Genomic DNA, 25,374 nt, shown 5'->3' with positions numbered 1-25,374 from the left:
GAAGGGGTGAAAGAAATGTGTGAAGTTTGTGGATATTCAAGATTTTCAACTGATGGAAACTACGAGCTTTTATCGATGACGGCTATTTTTGGAGGTAAAAATAAGAATAAAAAGGAGCGTAGCAAATACTCTCCCGGGGGAGTCTTTCGGCTTCTTTTTGAGGGGCCCCTCCTATAGCTTTTAGTCACACCTCATGTCACATTTGCCATTGACAATGAAAGGAGAATTTACGTCATATTTGTCTGAGCAAATCGTCTTTTTTTAAGACAGTGCAACTGTTTTTGTATCATGGTTAAAAGTCTTTTAACAAACAGTTGACAAATTAATTCATGAGGAAGTATATTCATTTTTGAGGGGCGCCTACATACAGGTTTAATGTTTGTTTTTAAAACACCATTGACAATGAATGAAGGGAGAATTTACATCATCTTGTCCCTAACAAACATTAAATGCCATTTACAATAAAGATAATTTGTTTTGTTTTGTCACCGTTTGTTTTACATTACATTATATCACCTAATCAACATGAGTCAGACTTTAAAGTATTAGCGCCCCTCACTTCACACAGGTGTGATTTTTTTATTGGATGATAAGAGCGCCCCTCACTTCACACGGGTGTGATTTTTTTTTAAATCCTGTACTTTGCTGACGAAACCTCCCAAACCAAATTAATCCTGCAGTAGACTTGAACTTTTCAATATAATTGTGTTAACACACATTCAGATTGAAGAAAATGAAAATGCACCAAGGTTTATGTGGTGTGTGTGTGTGGCTGTGCGCGTATGCGTGCGCGCGTGAGAGACTGAGTGCATGCATGTTCCTTTTTGTGCCAGGGCTTTGTCGTCGTAGCAACCACATTTGTTTGATCTATTGATGTGAGGCTGGTAGCCCCCCCACCGTCAGATCATTGATAGGGGTGTATTGTCGTCGTGCTCTCTACCTCCGTTTTATCTGCCGTCCCCCCCTTACATCCACATCTCTCGGACAATCTCTTTATCCTGCCCTCTTCTTCCACTTTATAGCCCGCGTCACAGCTCTCCATTTCCCGTCATTTATCTGCCCTCTTCCCTGCCCTTGCTCTGCCCCCCCGCCCCCCCCTACTCTTCAGATGAAAGCAGAGATGGAGCTCTGGTCTTTGAAGTGGCAGAGAGCAGGAGAGGTTTTAGGGGAAAACAAGACATTGAATTGAGAGAAAATGAGAAAGGACAGAGGGGAGGGGGTGAGACGAGAGCAAGGTGAAGATGCGAGGTAGTTGGATGGCCAGGCAGGGACAGAAGGGGATGACAGGAGTGGGCAGGAGCCTGCATGCACTACGACGCTACCCCAAATGTCATTCTCCCTTAACCATGGCTTTAAAAGTGTCACCAAATCAAACTTGATCTTGTTTATTGGCGTCCAGGACAGAGGCTGTTAGCTATATGGCTACTCTGTCACTGGGGCTGGGAAAAAAGGTAGCGAATTGCTTTCATGTCACGATTGTGGCCTGTAACAGTTTTGACGTTTGTGAATTCAGACTGAAACTAGACAAAGTACGTTTGAAACTAGGTTTCCCATCATTTTCATGTCAATGGCCTCCACACTCTTCGTGGACAGGTTTATATTTGTGAGTCCATTTGTATAAGCTTAAAAACTGTGTAAGAGCCAATTATTATTAAAGTCTGTCATTAGATGCAGCAAAAGCAGTGAATTATGGGCATCATGGGAAATCAGATCTATAAACATGAGCAGTATAGTGTGCAGACATTCTTGCTTAAACTTCCCCCATACTGTCATGTTGCTGTCAGGTGGAAAACTTCCACGTCAAAAACAGTTCCTTTATCATTCATTTTTAAGTGAAAATGGCTTATGCACGAGCTCACAATGAGTCATGATGCACCGCTTTGAGCTCACAGTTCAGCAATGTCTTTTTATTTGTGCTTTTTGCACCTTTTTCTCCCCAATTTAGTAGCTTTTGCCAGAAGGATACAACTGCTGTTGTATCCTACCTGCCAGTGAGTCAGGATACCGACTGAGCACCACCTCACCTGTGAGCAGACATTTAGTAGTAGTAGGGCATTCATTTATGGGGAAAGAAAATGTTAAAATATGGATACAAGGTTCTGCACAACAGCAGCAATAACAGACATTCAATGTGGGACGTAGTCAGGAAGTGAGACAGACACATCCAGGTGAAATGACAGTCCATTTTATTAATCAGAACACAGCAGGCTACAGCAAACCAGCTCCTCACAGAACACCCGTCCCCTTTAGTAACAGCAGACCTATCAGATCCCCTTCCTCCCCCTACAGCCACACCCATTCAGCTAGTTTAGCTCCACCCCCTTTGGAACAAGCGGGGGTCATATCAAACGTCCCCCTATTTTAAAGCAACAAGATCTGTGGATCATTATGGACCGTGACTTCTACTTCCTGGTTTTTATACAAAAGCTACACAATGTTACACTTGTTCATCAGAATACAATTTGACTGATTAACTTCTCTTTTGTAGTGTCGGACACCATTTCAAATGTTGAATCCTTTACTTGGATGGAGCATTTATCACTAGAAAACTCAAAACACTAACGGACTAAAAGATACAAATGAAAAACAAAACCAGAGACGAGTATCATAATTTCCGAATTGTAAAGCAAGCTAAAATTAAAATGGTACCATTACAGACGAGAGGAAAACCAGAATAAAAAGTGACAAAAACAAAAGAGTAAAAAAATACAGACGGTAAAAGATTTTTTTTTTTTCCTTTTTTTTTTTTTTAATTCCATCTTAGCGATCTTCTCTCCTGTGGGTCTTCACGTCAGGATTGGAAGTCGGCCAGCATCTGGGCCGACACTGCAACATATTTGCACTTAAAAATCTAGTTTGTCCCCAATGGAGCTCCCATAGACAGGAAAACCGCTTGTCGTCGTCAGGCACTTTCTGAAACCCCGCCATCTTCCATATGGGCCAATCACGATGCAGGTTCATCCAGATCACATGATACAGCTGGACGGAGAAACAAAGGGAAGGAGAGAAACGAGAAAATGTAGAGAGGAGAGAGGAAAATGAGCACAAGAGAAGGATGGGAGTTATTTGACACTAAACTAAATCAGTTAGCGGAACACAACACACTACACAGCATCCAGTTAGTAGCAGAGCAGACATGCAGCAACTCCACCCCCCCCCCCCATATAATATATATAATATCATATTATATATTTGAGTGCTGCTGTTTTTAGTGCTTTTATTTATCTTAGGTAAGACTAAATGTTTTTAATTACTGTACCTCATAGAAAATGCAGAGCAATCTTTTCCTTTCTTACCTATTATTAAGTGCATCATTTAATATTTTACGTGGTAGAAAGTGTAGAATGTTTTTATTAATCTCATCGATTACAAAGAGTAGTTCATGTTTTACTTTTATTTTTCCCCCAAGTAGAAAGGGTAGCTTAATGTTTTTATTTATCCAATCTAGTAGAAACTGTATTTTTAATTAAATGTATGTTTTAATGTATTCTTACCTAGTAGAAAGTGTAGTGTAATGTCGGGCATCTTCTTGTTATTTACAGGTCGGTGTCGAACCAGGCCAGTTGATTGGAGTCGCCAGGTGGCAGGCCATCAATCAGGTCCTGGGCATGGCCCAGGTCGGGTAGACCCTCTACTGGGGGATACTCCTGACCGGGGTGGTGAGCCCCGGTCAGGTCATGGTCCATCATGGGCTCCATGCCCATGGAGTCTCCTCCGTAACCCCCAGAGTGGAATGAACGGTAGCTGGGGTCTGGGAGAGCCAGATGGATGGATGGAGATGGGAGAGTGGACAGTGGAGGCAGGGGGGAAGCAGGGCCATTGTTAAGGGTGATTTGTACTCTGTTGCGCGCTGGTGTTGCACACCGAAAATAGCTGATCTACAAGCCCACAAGGTGTCACGTGAGAAATGTGACATGTTGTGAGCACCCGTGTGAGACACACCGGTGCGCAACCAAGTATAAATCAGGCATTAGAGAGCATGTTAACAACTCAAGCCGTCACACAGTAGTATGATCATTTAACACAGCAACACAACCTGCCCTCCATCCTCCAGCACAATGCAGACGCAGATCTGACTTCTGCTGATGCAATTCAGCTAGCTTATTAGCCAGTATTGACTTGACGATCATGCTGGAGGCATGAAGAGCAAGGTAAACCAAACAAATCCAGCCCTCGTCTGCATGATGTCCTGTGATTTGTTTTGTCTCACAGATGTCCGTTTGCCGTTTTGAGATCAGATCAGTCGTTACCAATTTAATAGTTTTGTTTCAGAATTGACTTAACCCATTCTGACCGGGCACCCATTTTGGTGTTGGCATCATGTTATGCTTTAGCTATTGAAAAATAGCAGATCTACAAGCTCATATCGCGCCACCGAGTGGCGCGATACGAGCTTGTAGGTCTGCTATTTTTGAAAAATCGAAGAGCGACTGACATTTCTAGAATCTGATCTCAGGTCAGAATGGGTTAATCAGACCAGTGTGTGTCCAGTGGAAACCTCGTATGAATCTGATCTCAGGTCAGAATGGGTTAATATCCTAATAAATAATCTTTGTCAAATTGTCAAACACGTGCCGTTTTCAAACTGAAGTGGACTTCCGCCCAGTTGTTCAGATCAAGATTTTGGTACCAGACGCATAAACGCCAGACACAAGTCGGTAGGCTGTGGCATCTGTCCCCTGCTGAGCCTCCTGGAGGAATGAGGAAAGGGCTTACCTTCTGGTCTGTATCCCAGTGGTTCTCCCTGAGCACCGATGTCCAGACCCAGCTCTCCAGTCTACACACACACACACACACACACGGAGAGGTTCAGACATGCCTTCATACTGTCCATCTAATCAATAAATCTTCCAGTTTTTCACCTGGGGTCATATTATAGAAATGTATCCTAAAAAGAGGCGTGACAAGTCTAGTATCGGATTTCAGAGTTAGTATGTTATATATTATCCCATTCTGACCGGGCACCCATTTTGGTGTCGGCATCATGTTATGCTTTAGCTATTGAAAAATAGCAGATCTACAAGCTCATATCGCGCCACCGAGTGGCGCGATACGAGCTTGTAGGTCTGCTATTTTTGAAAAATCGAAGAGCGACTGACATTTTTAGAATCTGATCTCAGGTCAGAATGGGTTCATCAGACCAGTGTGTGTCCGGCGGAAAACCTCGTATGAATCTGATCTCAGGTCAGAATGGGATATTATACTGGAAGACGAGGTTGTGTATGCAATGCACATGTGTTATGTGGTGCAAGTTGCCTGCATGGATGCGTACCTCATTCCAGGCCATGGGTTCTGTCCTGAACAGAGAACTGGTCAGTTCTACAGAAAGACGCTTCTTGTAGTCCTGAGGTTTGTCCTCCGACATACGGAACAACACAGCAGCAGCATAGGTGGCTGGACACAGAGAGACATTTGTTTTAAACATATGCACGACAATATCTCACAAATCTATGTACGGCAATCGCAAAGCCATGCATGTTTGTACTTACCCACTCCCTCATTGCGACTGTGCAGTAGCTCTGTGAGTGGGGCGGTAGCTCCTTCTGCCTCGATGGCTTCAGCAGCCTCTTTATCCTGAGCCAACTCACACAGGACCCCTGCTGCTACACGCTGAATGTTCTCTATGGGAGAATACAGCAGCTACACACACACACACACACACACACACCAAGTCATACACTGATGCTTGTGACCACACATGCACATAGTTTCTTTAGGCAAGGGTTTTCTTTTTGTCAGCACTCAAAACTATAAAAAACAATGTTGATTGATGTAATTTTACAATAATGGTTTGTAGTGCATGCAGTAGAAACCTGAAGATTCTACAAAGCTTGATTTTGGAGGCAGATTGCTCTGTCAACAAATATAATTCCTCCAGGACTGAACAAACTAATGTAATATAATAGTATTTTGTAATGTTTTAATTTATTTCTGGACTTTAGCAAGATTTGCCGAATCAAAAACCAAAAATTTTTCTAAGCAACAGAGTCAGTAAAAGAAACGGGCTACAGGCTCATGTTAGCAGAATTACGACATTGAGACAAGAACTATACTGTATATGTTATACTGTATTAATTGATAATGTGTTAGTTGATGCTGTGATTTCAATCCATTTGTGATCTATTATGTAGTTGTAGAATAGAATAGGTAAAGTTCTCCTACAGTCTTTGACAGGAAGATAAGCCACACAGAAGATGTGTTGTGCAAGAATACCTGAACAAAAAGTGGAATGGTGTTGAGTCCTCTGATGACTATTCTGTTGTGCACGTCTCTGGCAAGGATGTGTAGGGCTCCTGTACAACCCTCTACGATCTCCTCCATGCGGACACCCTCCTGCACACATTAAAGGCCAATTCATGCTTTGCTCAGAAATTGTCCGACGACGTGTCACAAGTTAAAGTATGCATAACGAATTAACGATACAGTACGATTTGCTCAAAACTCGAAAACATCGAGAGACACAGTGTAACACATCGTTTGACAATACAGTATCACTTAACACATTCTGACCGGGCACCCATTTTGGTGTCGGCATCATGTTATGCTTTAGCTATTGAAAAATAGCAGATCTACAAGCTCATATCGCGCCACCGAGTGGCGCGATACGAGCTTGTAGGTCTGCTATTTTTTGAAAAATCGAAGACCGACTGACATTTTTTAGAATCTGATCTCAGGTCAGAATGGGTTCATCAGACCAGTGTGTGTCCAGCGGAAACCTTCGTATGAATCTGATCTCAGGTCAGAATGGGTTAAGTAGTGCCTGAGTTCAGTGGTTTTCTCAACAAGTATAGGTATATTTAGAGGCATGCTTGTTTTGTCCCCAATGGTGCAGCCTATCTAGGGAAGGAACACTGAGGCACTCTGTCTTCAGGTGAAAAACTAATACGTTTTATTTTTCCTGGTTCAAAGAAAATAAAACAATTTGTTTTTCACCTGAAGACGGAGAGCCTCAGTGGACCTTCCCTAGATAGGTTGCACCATTGGGGACAAGTAGGACATCTTGGGTTTTTGCCTCTTAAAGTACAGTTATATCACTGTCAGTGTCTGCCACCGGCTTCTGGAAGATCTGAGCATCGGACCATCCTTGGTGTGCATTATGGTGTTAAAATTGAGGCGGCTACTGATTTTAAAAGTCAGGCTGCTTCTGGATATTGTTTTCATGGTCAATTAACCTGTAGCAGCCACATTTTTTCATTATTCAATGTGATTATGCGAAGATAATAAAGTACAACAAACAATGGCTTCGCCCATAGTTATAAGTGTGTGTTCTCACCACAAACTGCTGCTGTGTTCCTCCCATACTGGTGCGTCTCTGTGTGTCCTGGTGTGCTCGGACCAGTAGCTGGACCAGTCTGGGAATGGCGCCTTGTTCTCTCAGAGGGGCATGGTTGGCCGGACAAAGAGCCAGGTTACGGATAAGACCCACCGTCGCCTGAAACATAACAATCAATCACCTTTTAATTCGACCTCTTAAATCCTATACTTCGGTTGACTGGGGTCCACCAGGGGTCTCTACTTGGTCTGCTCTTTTCCCCTCTAAAACAAATCTCTTTGCCAAAAATAACCGATCTTCAAAGCCATGGCGAGTTGAAACGCGAGGCTTTGTGATCTTATACTGTAACTGTAGTAGACCCATATGCGCACAATAGTTTAACTGGTTAGATATCTTAATGGAGGCCTGTGTGTGTGTGTGTATCTTGATATGGGGCTAGTGTGTGTACCTTGATGAGGGGCCAGTGTGAGGGTGGGTGCAGTAGTTTAACTACTACAGGTAGTCCATAGTGCAGTCTGACAGCATTCTGAGCCATCTCTGCGTCTTGGTGTCGAGAGGTCAGGTGACGCAGTGCGCAGATGGCCGGCTCTGTGATGTCTTCTCTGTCGCCTGCTCGCAGGACAGTGCGAACCAATGCCTCAATACCTCCAACCTACACACACACAAAAACAGAACATTATACTCTGCGGCCAAAGCCACCAATGACTGAGGAGATGAAGGATGGATGTGTGTGTGGCCTCTGACCTGGCAGACCATCATTTTGTTCTTGTAGTTGTTACAGGTGAGGTTAGACAGAATCCCAGCAGCACACGTCACCACGTTGATGTCATCACTGCCCAGTAGTTGAACTAGAGTTCCCAGTAAGCCCTCCATTGCTTCCTACATACACACAAGAACAGACAACAAAGTCATCGCATTGGTGAGACAAGAAGACATGTATCGGACACCGATGGCTTTTCTGCCAAACACTTTACACACACACACACACACACACACACACACACACACACGCACACACACGCACACACACACGCCATTTTGGTCAAGGACACTTTAATAGACAGCCAGGAGGAGCTGGGCATGTAACTGGAAACTTTCAAGTCTACCTGTAGCAGGTAGAATGTCCAAGTCACTGGTGCTGCTACAGTACTAGTACCATCACTTTTCACTACCACCACCACCACCATCACTAGATTGGTTCAAGTGGAGGGAAAGGGTGTGTACACTTACCTGTTTGGTTGCAGCGTCTGACAGATTCCTGAGTGTCCAAAGACAGTTTTGGACCAGTCTCTGACTGGGGTCTGTCAGATGGAGACCCAGAGCCTGCATACCACCTGGACACATACACACAAACACATTGAATGGTCTTGTTGACAGTAACTTTATGTTGACCATATAGACAAGAGTACAGGGATTATGTCTGTTTGCAGTCCTGGATGTTAACTTGGGTTCCAATTGGATATTTGTAAAGGAATTTCGCTCAACAAATCTCCACAAATCTCAAGATAACAAAAAGTAGCCGACAGCTTCAAAAGTAATAGTTGTGAAATTAACAGAGTTGTCATATATTTATGAAAAACATTTAAAACTTCTGGACTCAACCTGCACAGTTGTCACATTGAAACCATCCATTTTATATAGTGTTTCGTGGAGTGCTGCAGTTGAGTCTCAAATAGAGTGTGGTTGTGTCCTAGTGTTGTCTCATATTACTGTGTAGTGTGTACTGTAGTTGTGTCTCACCGGCCTCCACGATGGCTGGTTTGTTGCTGGAGCAGACAGAGAGCACCTTGAGGACTCTGCTGGTCGTCCACAATAACTTCTCGTATGTGTACGTCCTCATGATGTTAACTAGGGCCTGGGGACCACCACTAGCCAGGATGATCAACTACAACAACAGATAGAGAGAGAGATGATATGATGACTTGAACAAAATCAAACAAATCACTTTATGTAAGATTTTTTTTGTAAGAGTTTCTCTTCTTAACCCATTCTGACCGGGCACCCATTTTGGTGTTAGCATCATGTTGTGCTTTATCTATTGAAAAATAGCAGATCTACAAGCTCATATCGCGCCACCGAGTGGCGCGATACGAGCTTGTAGGTCTGCTATTTTTGAAAAATCGAAGAACGACTGACATTTTTTTATATCTGATCTCAGGTCAGAATGGGTTTAATCAGACCAGTGTGTGTCCAGTGGAAACCTCGTATGAATCTGATCTCAGGTCAGAATGGGTTAAAAGGGATATTTCATTTTCAAATAAAATAAATGTATACAAAAAAAAAGTAATGGAAACATTACGGCGCCGTCACACATTAAGCCCAACAGTGTTGCAAACCGAAAATAACCTACCTACAAGCCCACAACGTGTCAGGGATATTTTCGGCAGATGTGAAGCATATATTAAGCTCAAATATTCTCTCTCTCTCCCATCTATAAGTGCACACCTTGCTCTCCTGGTTTCCATAGGCCAGAATCTGCAGACAGTCTGTAGTGATAGCCAGGAACTTCACATTGGTCTTGTTGAGCAGAGCCACCATCTTCTGCAGCCCTCCTGCCAAGCGGACAGCCATCTTGGCTCCTTCCTGGTGCAGCAGCAGGTTGTGCAGGGTGGTGATGGCGTAGAACAGTACAGAGTCTACCGGCGAACTGCAGGACAACATACACATTTACACAGACAATTTAGAACAAACAAGGACAAATGCTAATACCACAACTAGGGTTGTCCCGATCGGACTGGGTGATCGGAAATCGCTTGCAGATCACGTCATTTTCAAATGATCGGAGCCAAAAAACGTGATCAGGACATCACTAGTATCATATCATGATATTATACTGGATATTGTCCATGATTTGGGATATTGTACTATTGTGATATGGCATAAATGTGTTCTATAAAATATAAATATCGGATCAGGAAAAAATAAATGGGTATTGGCAGACGCTCAAAATCTAATAATCGGAATCGGATCGGGAGCAAAACAACGTGATCAGGACAATCTGCAATCTACAGGGTACCCTGAAGAAGGCAGCCTAGTCGGTCTGAAACGTTGCTCCGTTTTGAGTCCGTGTCCTAAATATATTACTGGCATTGCCAGCTACGAATGTTATTCTTCCAAGTGTTCACACCTTTGACCGACAGGTGTGCGTTGCACCCCTGGTTACATTAATTTATGAATATTTAACCAATGAAAAGGCTAAATATCTACATCCATCCATTGTAGCACAGGTTCTTTTTTTCCCTCCCATTTCCTAAAAGGTTATGTTTTTTTTTTTTTTACATACACCAGCGGACATGACAATCTATTCCTGGGAAACACACTCAATCCTAGTGATTGAAAACGAGTAATATCACACCAATTTAATTCCAGCATGATGAAAGGCATCTTAGAAACCCTCCTGTTTGTGGAGTCTTACCCCAGCATCTTCACCAACGCTGGGATTCCTCCAGACTTGAAGATGGCCAACAGGCCCTCTCTGTGGTGGGACAGATTGTGGAGGGTCCCTGCCGTGCAGCGGGCTGTCTCCACGTCGTTTGTGTTCTGCATCGTCCTGACGATGGCCGACACCATCTGGGGAGAGCGCATGATGGCGTGGCGCGACGCCTCCTTTTTGGACAGCTGGTGCACCATCACCGCTGCCTTGTTCACCACCACCTGGAGCACAGGAACCAGAAGAAAACATTTTCATGTCATGGACCCCCAGTTTGGTATGCATTAGACTGAGAGTGTGCAAATTGAACCAAATGGACCCAGATTTTAAAATAAAATCAATGAATCAATACCACTCATGTGTTATTTGAAAATATAAGAAAACAAAACAGCAGATCTAGAAGCTCAGAACACGTAACACACTGAGGTTCTAGGCTTTTTTCCTCAATTTGTATTGCATTTTTGACTTATTTGACTTACTTTTGCCTATAATGGCATGTCCAAAACAGGCATAGATTTGATAAAATCACCAATTAATTTAGTTGTAATCAAATCGTTTAGTTCGCTTAACTAGATCTACAAGCTCATATCGCGCCACCGAGTGGCGCGATACGAGCTTGTAGGTCTGCTATTTTTTGAAAAATCGAAGAACGACTGACATTTTTAGAATCTGATCTCAGGTCAGAATGGGTTCGTCAGACCAGCGTGTGTACAGTGGAAACCTCGTATGAATCTGATCTCAGGTCAGAATGGGTTAACTGTTGCACTCCTACTGGCCAACAATAAGTGAATACCTGGTCCTCGTCGTTGAGTAGTTTGGTGAGTTCTGGGATGGCCCTGGTGGCCAGTTCAGCGTCGTCCTGGTAGTTTATCAGGTTCACCACGGCGTGTTTGAGCATCTGTGACGGCTCGGCCAGTCTCTGGACGTTGGTGGGATGGGCTCCGTCATACTGGGTGGATGGGATCTGCATGCCCTCCTCCAAGGTCTCAGGGAACATGGCAGCACGCACCCTCTGGGCACGGGTCATGGCATACTGACCATCTATGTCTGAGCAGCATGGACAGACAAATTAACAAGGTTGACGCCTTTTTGTATGCTACTTTTATAATAAAGAAATGCCTCACAGCTTCCACCTACATAGCAGTTCAATTCAGCCAAAATTCTTTAGATACTACAGTGATAAATAGCCATGTGAAATTTTAAGGTTTTAGTTAAAAAAGTTAAAGTTCTATATTCTGATTCTGTAACGCATCTCAACAACACAACTCACATCTCTAGCTGAACAGAAATGCACCCGTGTATGCGTTTTCTCTTTATTAAAGAGCTGGAGCAACAGCGAGACCCACATCACTGAACAGTGAACACGCACTATGACAATTATTACCGGTAGTCATTTATCAATTATTACTTATTTTAACCACAAAATATAACTCCACTTTAAGTCAAGCGCAATAACTTGCCAACATCTATCCGTAAATATTTCCAGCATCTAGACAGTTACTTAGGCATCGATAAACACCCACCTTGGACTTGTTCCGGTGCAAAGTTCTGGTTGAAGCCCTGCTCCCACTCATACAGAACCTGGTTATCTACCCCCTCCTCTTCCTCTGGGTTGCCCTTCCCGCTGAGAGAGGGCGCGGTGGTGGTCGCCCCAGAGTGGATACCAGAGTCCAGGTAAGACTGCTGCTGCCAGTGGCTGACCGCAGCCTTACGGTCCGGCTCCATAGCCATGTCCAACTCCATCAGATCAGCTGGCAAGACAAACGCATCAACATTATGTACTTGATTTAGACTTGTAGAGATTAACCCAATCTGACCTGAGATCAGATTCACACAAGGTTTCCACTGGACACACACAGGTCTGATTAACCCATTCTGACCTGAGATCAGATAAAAAAAATGTCAGTCGTTCTTCGATTTTTCAAAAAATAGCAGACCTACAAGCTCGTATCGCGCCACTCGGTGGCGCGATATGAGCTTGTAGATCTGCTATTTTTCAATAGCTAAAGCATAACATGATGCCAACACCAAAATGGGTGCCCGGTCAGAATGGGTTAAACAACAAGACATAGCCAATGTTTGGGACAAATTCTCAATTGCTTAATGTAAGAATATCAGCATGGATGAAAACAAACACAAACTTTCATTTAAATGAAGATGCCGTGTTCCACAACATTAAATCATTTCCAGTAGGCTATAAAGTTGCAGTTAGAATAATTAAAGTCCTGAGGTTAGACTAATTTAATGTCCCGTCCTGCAATGTCCAAGTAGTGCGTCAGTAGTCCTGTTATATCAGAGTACCGTAGGGTGTCAGATTCATGCCGTCAAATTGTCAATGCACTGAATGCAGTACCACAACTCACACTTTGATCAACTAATAAGTATTCCTCAGTTATGTTGTTTGACAGACTGGAAGTGTGAATTCCCTTGAGTTGGACTGGTGACAGAGGAAGTGAGCATGCTGAGGGCAGCTGGCCAAGTTACTGTGTGTGTCAGTGTATAGTGTAACCATGCACCTGTTCACATCTCAAAGAGACATGTGATCCATGGGCTACAGCGAGGACATCATTCAGGCAGTTTGATTCTGCACTTCTTCCAAATAATTGTACTGTAATCAGTTATCTTGCTAAGTTGCTACTGCACACCTCTGTCCATCAGATGCACACGCGCACACACAAATAAACAGGAGGGAATGGTGAGGCAAGATGAACGGCAGCAAATTCAGAGGAGTTTTTCCAGATACATTTGGTGTGTGTGTGTGTGTGTGTTGGGGGGGGGGGTGTAAAGGCAGTCCTTGTGTCTATTTTGATATCTAAAATATTAATGCCAAGAGGGAAGAGATGGACCTGAAGTCAATGATTCCTTCTTACCATATTTGGTGGTTGGCTTACCAAAAAGCAACATATCTCCTGGAATATAAAGCTTGTTTGTGTGCACGTGCATGAGAGAGAGAGACTCACCCTGGGAAGCCATGTTTCTCTCAAGTCACAGCCCGCACAGCTTCCTGATCTGAAACACAAAGACACACACGGTGAGTCAATCATCCATCACTCTGTAAAACTCCTTCCTAGGCCGACTATCAACTAATTTATATTGTGTAGTCAAAAGTGTGGTTCAAACGCAAGTGTGTGAGAGAGAGAGAAAGAATCGAGTGGGCTAATGTTCGGAATTTCAGCTTAAATAAAATCATTCCTCCCTGCCTTTGGGCTCAATACTGAACATTTTGTTTGGAGAACTGTCTCGGCTCCGTCCCATTAAAACCACTCTGCCCGTTTTGGGTTTGGAAAGTGAATATTGTGATGATACATTTCTCAGGCTAATGGTGCAGCCACACTCAGGCAGACATGTGATCAAAACTAAATACGGAAAAATAAACGCACTGGAAGTCCTACCCCCCTCCCTCATCCCTGAAACGTCTCTTCCCAGAGCCTCCTCCGTCTCCTGGTCTCATTACCACCTCTCCCTCGCTCTCCAGACATACAGACGGCAGCACAAAGCCTTCATTAAGTGCAGTAGCTAGTGACTAGCCAGGCGAGGAAGGGAGGGAAGGAAAAGGAAGGAAGGAAGGAAGGAAGGAAGGAAGGAAGGAAGGGGGGGGGGGGGAGAGAGAGAGAGAGAGAGAGAGCGAGAAGGGGAGGTAGAAAAAGGAGGCGGGATGAAAAGGGGGCAGAAACATTCCTGTGCTGGCTTTGAAGCTCAAACCACAGAAACACTAGGGAGAGAGAGGGAGAGAAGAAGGGTGACAGAGGGAGAGAGATAGGAATGCTTTAAAGAAGGAAGGGAATTTTTTCTTTTTAATGTAAGAATGATTAAGGGCACTTCATTTTATTACATAGCACAGAAGAGAGTTCAGAAAAGGAGGAAGAGCAAGAGAGAAAGAGAGATCATAAACTGTAACGGTCATGAACTGTTGACGTCACACAGATCATTGCGTTTGGGATGCAAGACCAAAATAGTTTCTTCTTCAACTGCACATGTACAGAATGTAAATGAAATACATACATGATCACATAAGATATTGTTTGATAACAGTCAGGCTGGGTTGTGTTAAAAGTTTCTCAAATCAAAATAAGGTTGGCTGACTTAAGATTCTTTAGCCAGGCTCCAGCTAAGCCATGAGAGCAACAAATCTGTCATCTTCAACTAAATGTAAAGTGGATGCTAGGGCTACCATTTCTGCAATGAAGTTAGTAATTATCCAACATTTCTGGGCCATAGGCCTGCAGTCTGTAAATTGGTTCCATCATAGATTCAACTGTTCCAACATGAGGATTCTGTTAACTGTATTACTGTATTTAATCACATGACCCAGGCATGTCATAATAGGATGAATAAAAGATGAAAATAGGCCAACATTCACCAAAAAGAGCGGCTCTGTCTACAGCATCACACACACTCGCCTGTAGATCACCCATTTTGTCCCCGGCAGAGATTTGGTGTACAGGGGGAATAAGGTCGGGACCAAGTACGGACTGTTGAGTCTAATAATCATACAAAACTATTTTAGAAGAATATTTTGTTTAGTAATTGGGCTGCTGCAGTCCAACCTGGTAATTTGACACAGCCCGCAACCAAGTGCCTCGCTCTCTCTCTGAAAAGTGGCTTTTGTGTGACTTGGCTTTGTGAGGATGGCATTATGCAAATGAGAAGAAACACTTCTTCACAACCCAATTGGATTAAAATTACCTCCAGCCACCACAACTACATGCAATTATGGACCACAGAGCAGAGAAGAAAGCAGGGGTGATTTACTGTATAACCAATCAGTTGTTGTTAGAGTCTGAAAGGGGCTGCATTCAGATTGTAGCTGGCACATTCACAAAACACAAAACAAAAAATCAATCTGTACATTTCAGGAATCTCTGTATGCATTGCATGTCTGTCCTTTCCATATCAAGAAAGAACCATTCATCCAATCAACTCTTCCCTCTTTAAAAGTTTGAAGGCGATCAGATGGGCAGTTCGTAATCGTGATTAATGTACAGTTGTATAAACAGATCTTTTCCTAATAAATATTCACCTGGAGTCACCATGTAAACATCAGGATGACTGGAGGTTAGCCGATGAGAAATCAGCCCACTGCTTGTTCTACAGGCCGTGATGCTTTATTGACAACATGGTTTTGTGAAATGCTGGTCATCACAGACAGACACCCAACTATAACATCGATGGAGGCATGGGGCTAGGGATGGAGAGTGTTTCACATCTAAACAGTAGCTGGGATTTTGGGAGAGAACGCCAGTGGAATTTGAGCGTGGACATCCTTTTCTTGTCTCAGTATTTCAACAGCCCTCGCGCTGTTCCACAAAACATTGCATAGTCGTGACAGTGGTACTTGGTGCAAAAAGGTTTGGGCATCATGTTACAGGATGAGCACACTACGGCTGCGCATATATATTTTAGCATAGACACCACGATGCGCAATAGGCATATCGCAGGACGTGCAATTTCATTGACATTTTTAATCTGATCAATAAAGGCAAATGAACTCACACGACATGCAACTTTTGTTACTGCTTGAGAAGAAAAATCAAGAATACTTGGGCAACATGTTTGGGAGGAAGAGAGACACTCTGACAGAGTTAGTGATGTGTGTGTATTTGGCACACTGACAGAGCGATCTCACTGGCTCTGTGCAGCAGGTAAGAGAAGACTGCCTCCTCCCCGGCTCCCTCCCTATGTAAAAAAAAAAGATACATGACATCATCCCTATGGCTGCAGAGCACATGACAATATGTGGTGTTAGAGTGGGGGTGCACACTTAGTTTAGACTAGTCTTTGGTTAGACATGGGTTAAGGTTAGGTTTAGGTGTGCTGCCCCGTGGGAGGTTAGGGTGAGGGTTTGAGATAAGTTGTAGTACTAATGACTGGTCTAAACCAAGTACTATCTAAACTACTACTACTCTTACAGTGTATTCACGTTACTGGCTTACAGATACAGTTCATTATTAATATTGAGGATGCTGCAGTCAAACAGCTAGAGGCAGAGAGAGATCCAGTCAGCATGTCAATGACCTAGCTGTCTAGTGTACACTGCAGCCAGGACCCACAACTACTATCAAGCCATTTGAAAAGTTTAATTTTTACCACTGCCATGACTACAGCTGGAGACCAACTCATAACATAAGCTTACACAAAAACAACTATCACATTAGCTACACTTATAGACACGCTGAAACAGACAAGCGCTCACCGACACTCATTCACTGCTACACACACAAAAGGCACATGCACACACATTGTCCCACACCGACTGCCAAACCCAAACACCCGCAGGCTGTAGTGAATGACTCCCTTGCCTGTCCCCCCCCGCACGGTGCGTCATTAAACAGCATTGACTCAAGTCCTGAAAACCGCTGCACGCAAGCCACAAACACACATTCACTGCTCACACGCCATCCCAGCCCAGCCCTTCCCATCCTAGCTTGCCAGAGCAGGTCTGCCCTCGCATGACGCAGCCTGCTCATAATGGAAGCCATGTGTCCTGTACCAAAGCCTACCGGCAGAGACATCCAAACATACAGTCACACTGTGAAGCTGCCTATCATTTACACCACTGGGAAATGTGGCTCCTTTTACATGTGGCTTCGGAGCACTTTCAAGCCATGATAGGTTTCTTTTTGATCGCTGAAACAGCTCAAAAATATAGTTTACAATGGCCCTATAAAATCAGGCTTATTTTTATTTTACAATAAGGCTCTAAAAATATAAGTTAAAACCTAAAGAACTGAGCGGCACAGACAAAGTTTCCTTAGAGAATAGTTTAGTTTTGGTCTAGACTCTAGACGTCATCCTAGCGATACTAGGGATGCTGCTGCTACAGAACAGCAGAATCTCCAGCTAGAGTTGAGTTCAATTTAAAACCACATGTCACAAATAGGAGCTATATGTTAGGAACTGCTGTTATCAGGCTTGGCTGGATCCCAATAGTGAGCTTGGTGGCACACGCGCACACACACACACACACATCAGCGGACACTTCTTGACAAATCTACACAAATAAACGTGCACACAAAGGTTTGTGGACTTGGTAACGGAGAGATGGCAACGCAGCTGTATGGAGTTTGTGTAACCACAGCAGTAAAGCCTCAGTCTAATGACAGGCTTCCTTCTGCAGGCTGCACTAGAATAGCCTGCAGTAGCCTGGAGCGCCGTTTCGATACCATCTAAGAAATGCAAATTATGAGCCGTTGCATTAGAAATGCTTAATGGAGACAGACAATTTTAAATCAACTTCCCTCAAAATCTCAGGGTATATTTTACGGTTTAAAGCAGGAAACATCTTGGTTGATACAGGAATGATATGGTAGATATTTGAAGCTTGCCTGTTGAATAATGAACTAAATGAAGTGGGATGGTGCCTTTGTCTTGTAGTGGACTGGAATGATGATGGTTGTGTTAACAGGCTGGGCAGAATCTGGCATTACCTCACATTTCACAATATGCATCACCATACAGTGACACGATATGTATCACAATAAATACAAGTTGATTTCAGTTTAACTTCCAATTAATAAATGAAATTCAAATATCCTTTTATACTTAAAAAGGCCTTTTCTGTTGTCTTATATTTTGTTGCAAAACAGAATGTTGCAACACGCTCATGTGTCTGAGTCTCAGATATGAGCCGTTTGTTATGTGGCCATATAGTTGATGACGTTTATTTTTCAAAACTGCATCACTGAATCGAGATGCCTTGCAGAAGTCGCGTATCGACAAACATGACTAAGGTGTTTGCACACTCGTGCGTTTCTTTGGCCGAATATCGGGGGGGAATTTCGGATTACGTAAATGAAGAATGACCTCACTTTATGTCAATCACGTTTGCACACTGCCGCCGACAATGTTTTTTTGGACCGGGGTCGATTTGATCCATTTTCCGCAGCCGTCAGTGGGGTGTTGGTGACAGGCTGACAGTAAGTGATGGGCTACTACTTTCGGATCTGCAAAAACGTAACGGTGTGCAACAACCTTAAACGACATATTGTGGTATTCATTCAACAAATAGCTGTAGAATGGACATCAGTCTAATGCGAATACTGGTATTGTCGGGTGAGTGGTCTAACGCAACTATATGACAGTGTCTTACATAATTTGTTTCAAAACTTTTATCCAATTATATTGGGCTCAAGGTGGTGCTGTATGTGTGCTTCTACACGAAGCGTCACGAAAGCCGGAAACGCTTTGCCGACGCTGCAAGTTGCAGCGTGGGTGGAGCTTCATTTCCATCCACCAGCCGTCTAAAAAACAGGAAGAGACTCCTGCCGCTCGCAGCATTTGGCATCTTCGTGACCCGACTGTGTACTGTGGATGCAGTCTATGTCAGCCAGAGCTGCGCAAAAAGTGAAAGACCTAAAAGGGCTCGACCAATAGGATTGTGCATGGAAGTCGTTTGTGACGTAAACGCAAAAAGGGCACTAATGCACATGCAAACAAGTGGGACCAAACCGGAAGGAAGGTGTCACTAGGTGAGTTTGCGCTGGTGCTCAAGCTACTTTTATTGAAATGAATGGGTGGGGATTGTCCTCCAGATAATACATAATTCAATGATGCACAATACGTACCGAGACAAGACATTGGGTTTGCAAATACATCTACAGTCAGTGTGTTCAAACATAAGATCACAGGACTAATCATACCAGTGTACTTTGTCAAATGGGTGCCTGGTATGCAAAGTGCTTACAGGTTGGAAGGTCTGTGAACCCAGTATATTCATGCTATTTTTTGTCAGCATCCTGCTTGATGCAAATTCAATATGAGCTCATCACTGTGCCATAAGCCAAAGACAATTCCTTATACGAATGTCATATTTGGCAAGCAAGTGTTTCTAGCAGAGCAGAGCAGAGCAGAGCACTATGAAGAGGATTTCAATAAACAGCATTAGGCAATCAACCAAGTGACTCAACTAGCATGAAATTAAATTAACTGCTGAGGCGTCACATAGGCCGTTAGTATTATGTACAAGCAAGACAATGGGATTGAACCACATTCATGAACTGTCACCCATCTCTTTTAGTGCCATCTAATGAAATAAATGTCAAATAGACCGATGACCAATGATTATGTCGGGAACTGAGAAGTAGCCATTACGACTCTCCATTTGAAGTTGATAAATGTCTCTAGATATTCTCACATCTCCATGTAGGACGATCATAAACCCATGTTGTCCTATTCTACAAAAACACTTTGATCCTTGACTGGTTTCCTTAAAAAGGGGTATTTTGTGAACACCCAAGTTATTTGATTTTATATACCGGTATTTTATATTCATTTTATCAGACACGCCCATATAATTCCTATACAAACCCATTGTAACTTCAAACTCCATTTTAGATGAAATATTCTTATTTTTGGAAAATAGAAAAGTAATGTGGAAATAAACATTCCCCCACGGCCCACCCCCCTCCCGAGTAGACGATGAAATTATCCAGATTTATTTTTTTCTTTCCTGTAGCTCACAAAGGCTATTGATGTTGAAATACTGTATTAATTAAACTCACCTTGGGTGAAAAAATGGCGGCCACAACAAAGGTCACAACAAAGTATAAATCAGGTGTTAGTCAAACAGTGCTACCCTACCATATTGTCCATGTATCATATACGACCAGAGCTGTGAAACCATCAAGCAGAGTGCATCTCATTAACCACAAATGGGTGGACTTAAGACTACTGGACACAAACTACTCAGCTATATGACAATAACGGTCACATCTCATGTTATGACACAAATGGGAACTGAAAGGTTGTGTGCCATTTCTTTCCTTTTTATATTGTGATAAATATAGAGGGTATGTGCGTGACATCATCATCATACCTCAGAAGTTAAGCGGGAACGCCTACAGAGTGGCAAAAAACTACTTTCTGGCCTTGACAGCCCATAGATCCAAACAGAAGTTTTATCTGATCGCATTAAACGACGTTGACACACTTTGCCACTCAATGTATGCATGTGCTATTGTATTGTATTGTGGTCTATGAGAATTCCCGAACCACATTATCCCTAGCATCACAATTCTGGAGCAAACATACCAGATCTACCCAAGAAATTTGGTGTAGAGGGGAAAAGGTTAGTAGCACACCTTATACCAACATGAAATAGGCCATGCATCAATCTTCATCAATGAAAATCCACAGTCATACTGTGCTGCGTCTCCAGCATACAGACATATTTTGTAGTTTGTGTGAAGGTTTAGATAGACCTTAATGGTAACGATACAACATATATGGTCAGACAGACCTGTGGCAGTGGTACAATTACAGGCAGGGGCAAACAAAGCTTTACTGGAATCTTTTTTCTTTGCACGGTTCAGTAATAATCACCATCTAGAGTAAAGACCTGGATTGAGGTTTAGAATGTTTGTTGCAGTCTTCTCTGCTGTGGTATTTTTTCAAGTCAAGAGCAATAACCAAATTTAGCACAGGTACTTGATATGCTACGGTTCGCTTATCAATGGAAAACGATAACAAAACAGCCTGGAAGCAGCACAGTGTGCAGGGTCACAGACCACAATGAAAGCTGTACAATGTGCCAGGTCAGCAGTGAACCCTCGCTACAGAGAGACGACAACCATACACTGAATAAACCTCTGCCAATGCACTGTCTGGTCTGTGTGGCCCCTGATTTACCTCACTCACTGGAAACTAATCAAACTGTGTGTGCAATGCATTATTCTGGATAAATTGACTACCTGCTGGTGTGGTAGCAGTCGGAGACACACTGGGAAATCAACTGCCACACACACACACACACACACACACACACACACACACACACACACACACACAAATTCATGCAAATCCTGCAGCATTATTCTTGAATGTCATGTTATACCTTTATGCACCTAATTTAGCATACAATACCTGGAAAAAATAGCCACTTTGACTTTAAGTAACTTAAGTGTATTTGATCATTTCTTTCATGTGTTCTTAAAAGCATACTACATTCATTATTGGTTTAATGTTTCCATTTGGATCAGAGAAGGAGAAAATAAATCTACTTAAATGCCAGAAAATAACAATTGCAACTCACACCAATAACAGCCTAAGGATATTACCATCAGAATAGCTACTGACAGTTAACATATTGTCAACAAACCTGAACCTCAGAGTAAGGTTCCACTTTTTAAAGGAAATCAATCCATCCATGACCATCTAATTAATTGTATTTACTAGCCTGCTCATTTCAATAATGAAGGTGAACAGCAGCACCAAGACTGTAGGCTACAAGCCATAGTTTTAGATATGGAAATAAGTTTGTAAAATGTAAAGCAACACTTTACAGAATTATTTTTTAAATAAAGCTGCCGACAATAGAGCTTTCAACAAAGCTGATTTTGTTTACAACTACAGACCATACATACAAAAAGGAGTCCTGTGGCCTTCGAATGTAACCAACACACCCCACGCTTCCGTTCTCATTTCCTACATTCCGTTTCAGGTCACCTACGTCAATCAAATTACCTAAATCCCTTTAACATAACCATAGATGGTAATAGAGGCAAGGCCCATATAAAACCATGATTACTTTATCTAAGGCAGGAGATCATGTTAATTAATAAATTGCATAAATAGTTTAATTTAAAGGAAATGTTACATGTTAACTTAAGTCTACCAAATATAGGTACAACCCAACTCACTGTGAGATTGCAACTGTGACATTGCTTCCGGATATAAATTGTTGTTTTTTTTTATAAATCCAGCACCTTACAAGAAAATAGCCTACCTAAAACAAATGCACGTCCAATGCCACCAAATGTACGACTTTCCTTATGTAGAGTAGAGACGGATAATTATCCCAGCATCTCCCTTACTTACGCGATTGCCGTGAAAAATGTTGGAAGGGGAAAACAAAATCGATCACTCAATAACAGATGAACACCTAGAAGTCCACAAGCTAGCATGTCCCATACCTACCCTGCCCCCCCCTCCCTGCCAACACACACACACACACGCGCACGCACACACACACACACACAGCATTGACTCAAATTTCACACTCTTGGCTCCTCCTCGTCTTCCTCCCAGAGCACAACGGCTAAGGAATTTGTCGGTCTTTGTTTAAAAAAGACGAAGGGAAAGGCCAACTGTGCCACCACAGTAGTAATAAATAAATACAATCAAGATTTCAGTCACATAATTTCCAATCCGCGTATATAAAAAGCGCGCCAACTATTGATATACCAGCTGAGCTCGACTGTTTCGTGGGGGATCATGGTAAACTTTTCGCCACTTCTTACAAGCCAATTCTTGCCTTAAAGCTCAGAGGGCTCGGCAATCAATGCACTGTACACACAATCAATACAGGATTGTGATTGATATATATATACTTGATTAGCTGTGGTTAAAAAAAATCAAATATTGACTCAAAAACACTGAAACCAGCTGAAACAACAACCGATCATACGGGGCAACTGTAGCCTGTGAGTCAGATTGCAGGAATGTCGATGGGAGAAGAGAGGGCAACAAACCCTACAGAGCAGCTGTAAAGTGTAAACACACATCTGCAAAACTAAAATGTAAATGCCGGGTCTTCATGAGCTTATTGGAGGTTCTATTAGTAACTAAACATTTAGATTAGATGTGTTATCACATGTGCATAATAATATTTAATTGCGTGTCCGTCCTAAGGGGTCTTCGAAGACATGCCGTTATAACTAGATTGGCGTTAGACCCCAAAATGTCCGAGTCCCCAAGTTCCCTTGTATTGAACGGAATGATTATTAGTAAATAAACACGAATACGTTCACTTCATTCAGATTCCTCTGTCATGGTGTGTGTTTGCATTACAGCGAGAGCATGGCTTAAATATACTACTTTGCCTCGGGGGCCATTCGTTTGAAAACAAAAATGTCGTATCTTCAACTGAAAAGTATCGACGCAAAAATATGTATGTTATCTGTCCTTCTGTCCATCATTTTAGTCGCTCGACATTTTGTGGCGAGCGACTTGGTAGAAATTAAATTCAAGCCAGCCCAGGGGCACATGCACACTAGCACTAGTTAACCCAAATACATCGATAGGCTTCCGAGGAATTTGAACGTAATTCAAGTTAACAGGTAGATTTTTCTTTTGAAAATTACGCGGAAAAAAATACGTCCCCTCATACTTAACATAACAGAAGACGAGCAACTGGACCAAGTATTAAAGATAATAAAGTATTTATTGTCCACTAGGCGGTGGCTTGGTGAAATATTTGCCATTAAAAACCAGCTGCTGGCTTGACGCACCCCCCCCCTCACAGAGCAGCGTAGTTTCCATTCCTCCTGCGATTCAGACTGAGCTCGAAATGTGGAAGAACTAGCAAGAAGAAAACGAGTTAAAAATGACAACCGCCGGGGATGATATGTGATGATATAGCAACAGGCATACCCTTGTCAAAATCGTGGTCCCAAGTCCGTCCCGCTCGGATAGTGAGGAATAAAAAGCACGTCTGGAGGAATGGATAAAAAAGGGAGAGAAAATGTGATCGCGGCGTCAGCGAGGAGCTCTCATCCACTGCCTCTGGCTTCAGCTCTCACACCACCAGTAAAAAAGAGTTAAGATGGCGGCGTGCTCTTATAGACCGCAGTACTCTTCTCCAAGTCAGTATCCCACCGCGCAACGACACGAATTAGAACCAGCTTGTCAGAATTGTAAGTGTGTGTGAGTGAGACAATTAAGTGCTGTGTGCTTGTGCTGTGTGCACCGGACCCCCCACCGCCTTTAATTTGTAGTAACAGACCTCGAGAAATATTATACACGTCTATCTGTGTTATTAATATGCATAATGTTAGTGTGTACTGTGCTCGTGAGTATCAATACACAATTGAACGAGGTTCCGGCAGACCACAAAAAGGAAATCAGAATATGAAGTTATGAACCCCATTCAGATCGTATGGTTTCACCGCGGCCCACATTTGGGCAAATCAATTCATTTGACTATTTGATTGTCTTATTGTGGGGCACAATAGGCTACAGTAGGCCTACTCTGTACACCATAACGTTTCCCACTTGAGCCACTTAAACATTAGGGAGTTTTGTGTTTTTTTGTTTTGTTTTCTTAGAAATGTTTAATTATCCTGCAACTCCTTTCTCTTCGCACTGTAATTCTGGGACCGAGCCAATGCTACCTGCAACCTGTACCTGCCTGTATGAGTTCTCTCCTGAGGCTGATTGAATGAATTTGGTATGTTTTGTTTTGTAGCCCATGGTTTACTATAATGATATGAGGAGATGGATGGGTACACCACTACACCCCTCTTACTGAACACAAGTTATATAGGCTATAGCCTACCAATGATTGCATTGGGAACTATAGAGATATTTAAGACGCCTATACATAACAAAATCACACCCGTGTGAAGTGAGGGGCGCTCTTACCATCATACATCATCTCATTCTGCAGATTCTGGCCAATTAGAATTTGCGTCCTCATCTTCGTCTTCAATGTTCGTGTTTATGCAATGTTTCTGTTTACACAAACACTCAAAGCTGGCCAGTCATTGTCAATGGCATTTAATGTTTGTGTTAGGACAATGTTTGTGTTTACACACACCCTCAAAGCTGGACATTGGAGGGGCTAGCGCCCCTCAAAAACGTAGGCTACTGGCTACCTTTATAGGTTCTGTTCCATTTCACAGAGCCATGGCGATGACAGCACCATGACTCAGTCTGACTTTGACCTGAATGGAAC

At 42.8% G+C, this 25,374-nt stretch overlaps 1 protein-coding gene across 2 annotated transcripts; it reads right to left on the bottom strand.

Annotated features, from left to right (window-relative positions):
* Positions 1–2,169: 2,169 nt before the first annotated feature.
* On the bottom strand, positions 2,170–24,222 carry ctnnb1 (catenin (cadherin-associated protein), beta 1). 2 transcript variants are annotated; one of them, XM_083761692.1, is made up of 17 exons: positions 24,072–24,222; positions 13,664–13,712; positions 12,227–12,454; positions 11,497–11,750; positions 10,689–10,927; positions 9,719–9,920; positions 9,014–9,158; positions 8,504–8,607; positions 8,018–8,152; positions 7,722–7,925; positions 7,274–7,432; positions 6,214–6,333; positions 5,490–5,640; positions 5,273–5,394; positions 4,717–4,777; positions 3,495–3,751; positions 2,170–2,979 (listed from the first exon to the last, which is right to left on the bottom strand). In XM_083761692.1, the coding sequence occupies exons 2-16, from the start codon at positions 13,674–13,676 to the stop codon at positions 3,537–3,539; spliced, it is 2,352 nt and encodes a 783-aa protein (XP_083617818.1). In that variant the 5' UTR covers positions 13,677–13,712; positions 24,072–24,222; the 3' UTR covers positions 2,170–2,979; positions 3,495–3,536. The 2 variants fall into 2 exon arrangements, with proteins under 2 accessions (XP_083617818.1, XP_083617819.1); XM_083761693.1 differs by lacking the exon at positions 24,072–24,222 and adding an exon at positions 22,518–22,594.
* Between the last annotated feature and the right edge of the window lie 1,152 nt (positions 24,223–25,374).

Source organism: Protomyctophum parallelum, assembly GCF_964188405.1.
Source record: "Protomyctophum parallelum genome assembly, chromosome: 3".
NCBI lineage: Eukaryota > Metazoa > Chordata > Actinopteri > Myctophiformes > Myctophidae > Protomyctophum > Protomyctophum parallelum.
Note: the sequence above shows the minus strand (reverse complement) of the source record. Positions and strands in the feature narration are given on the sequence as shown.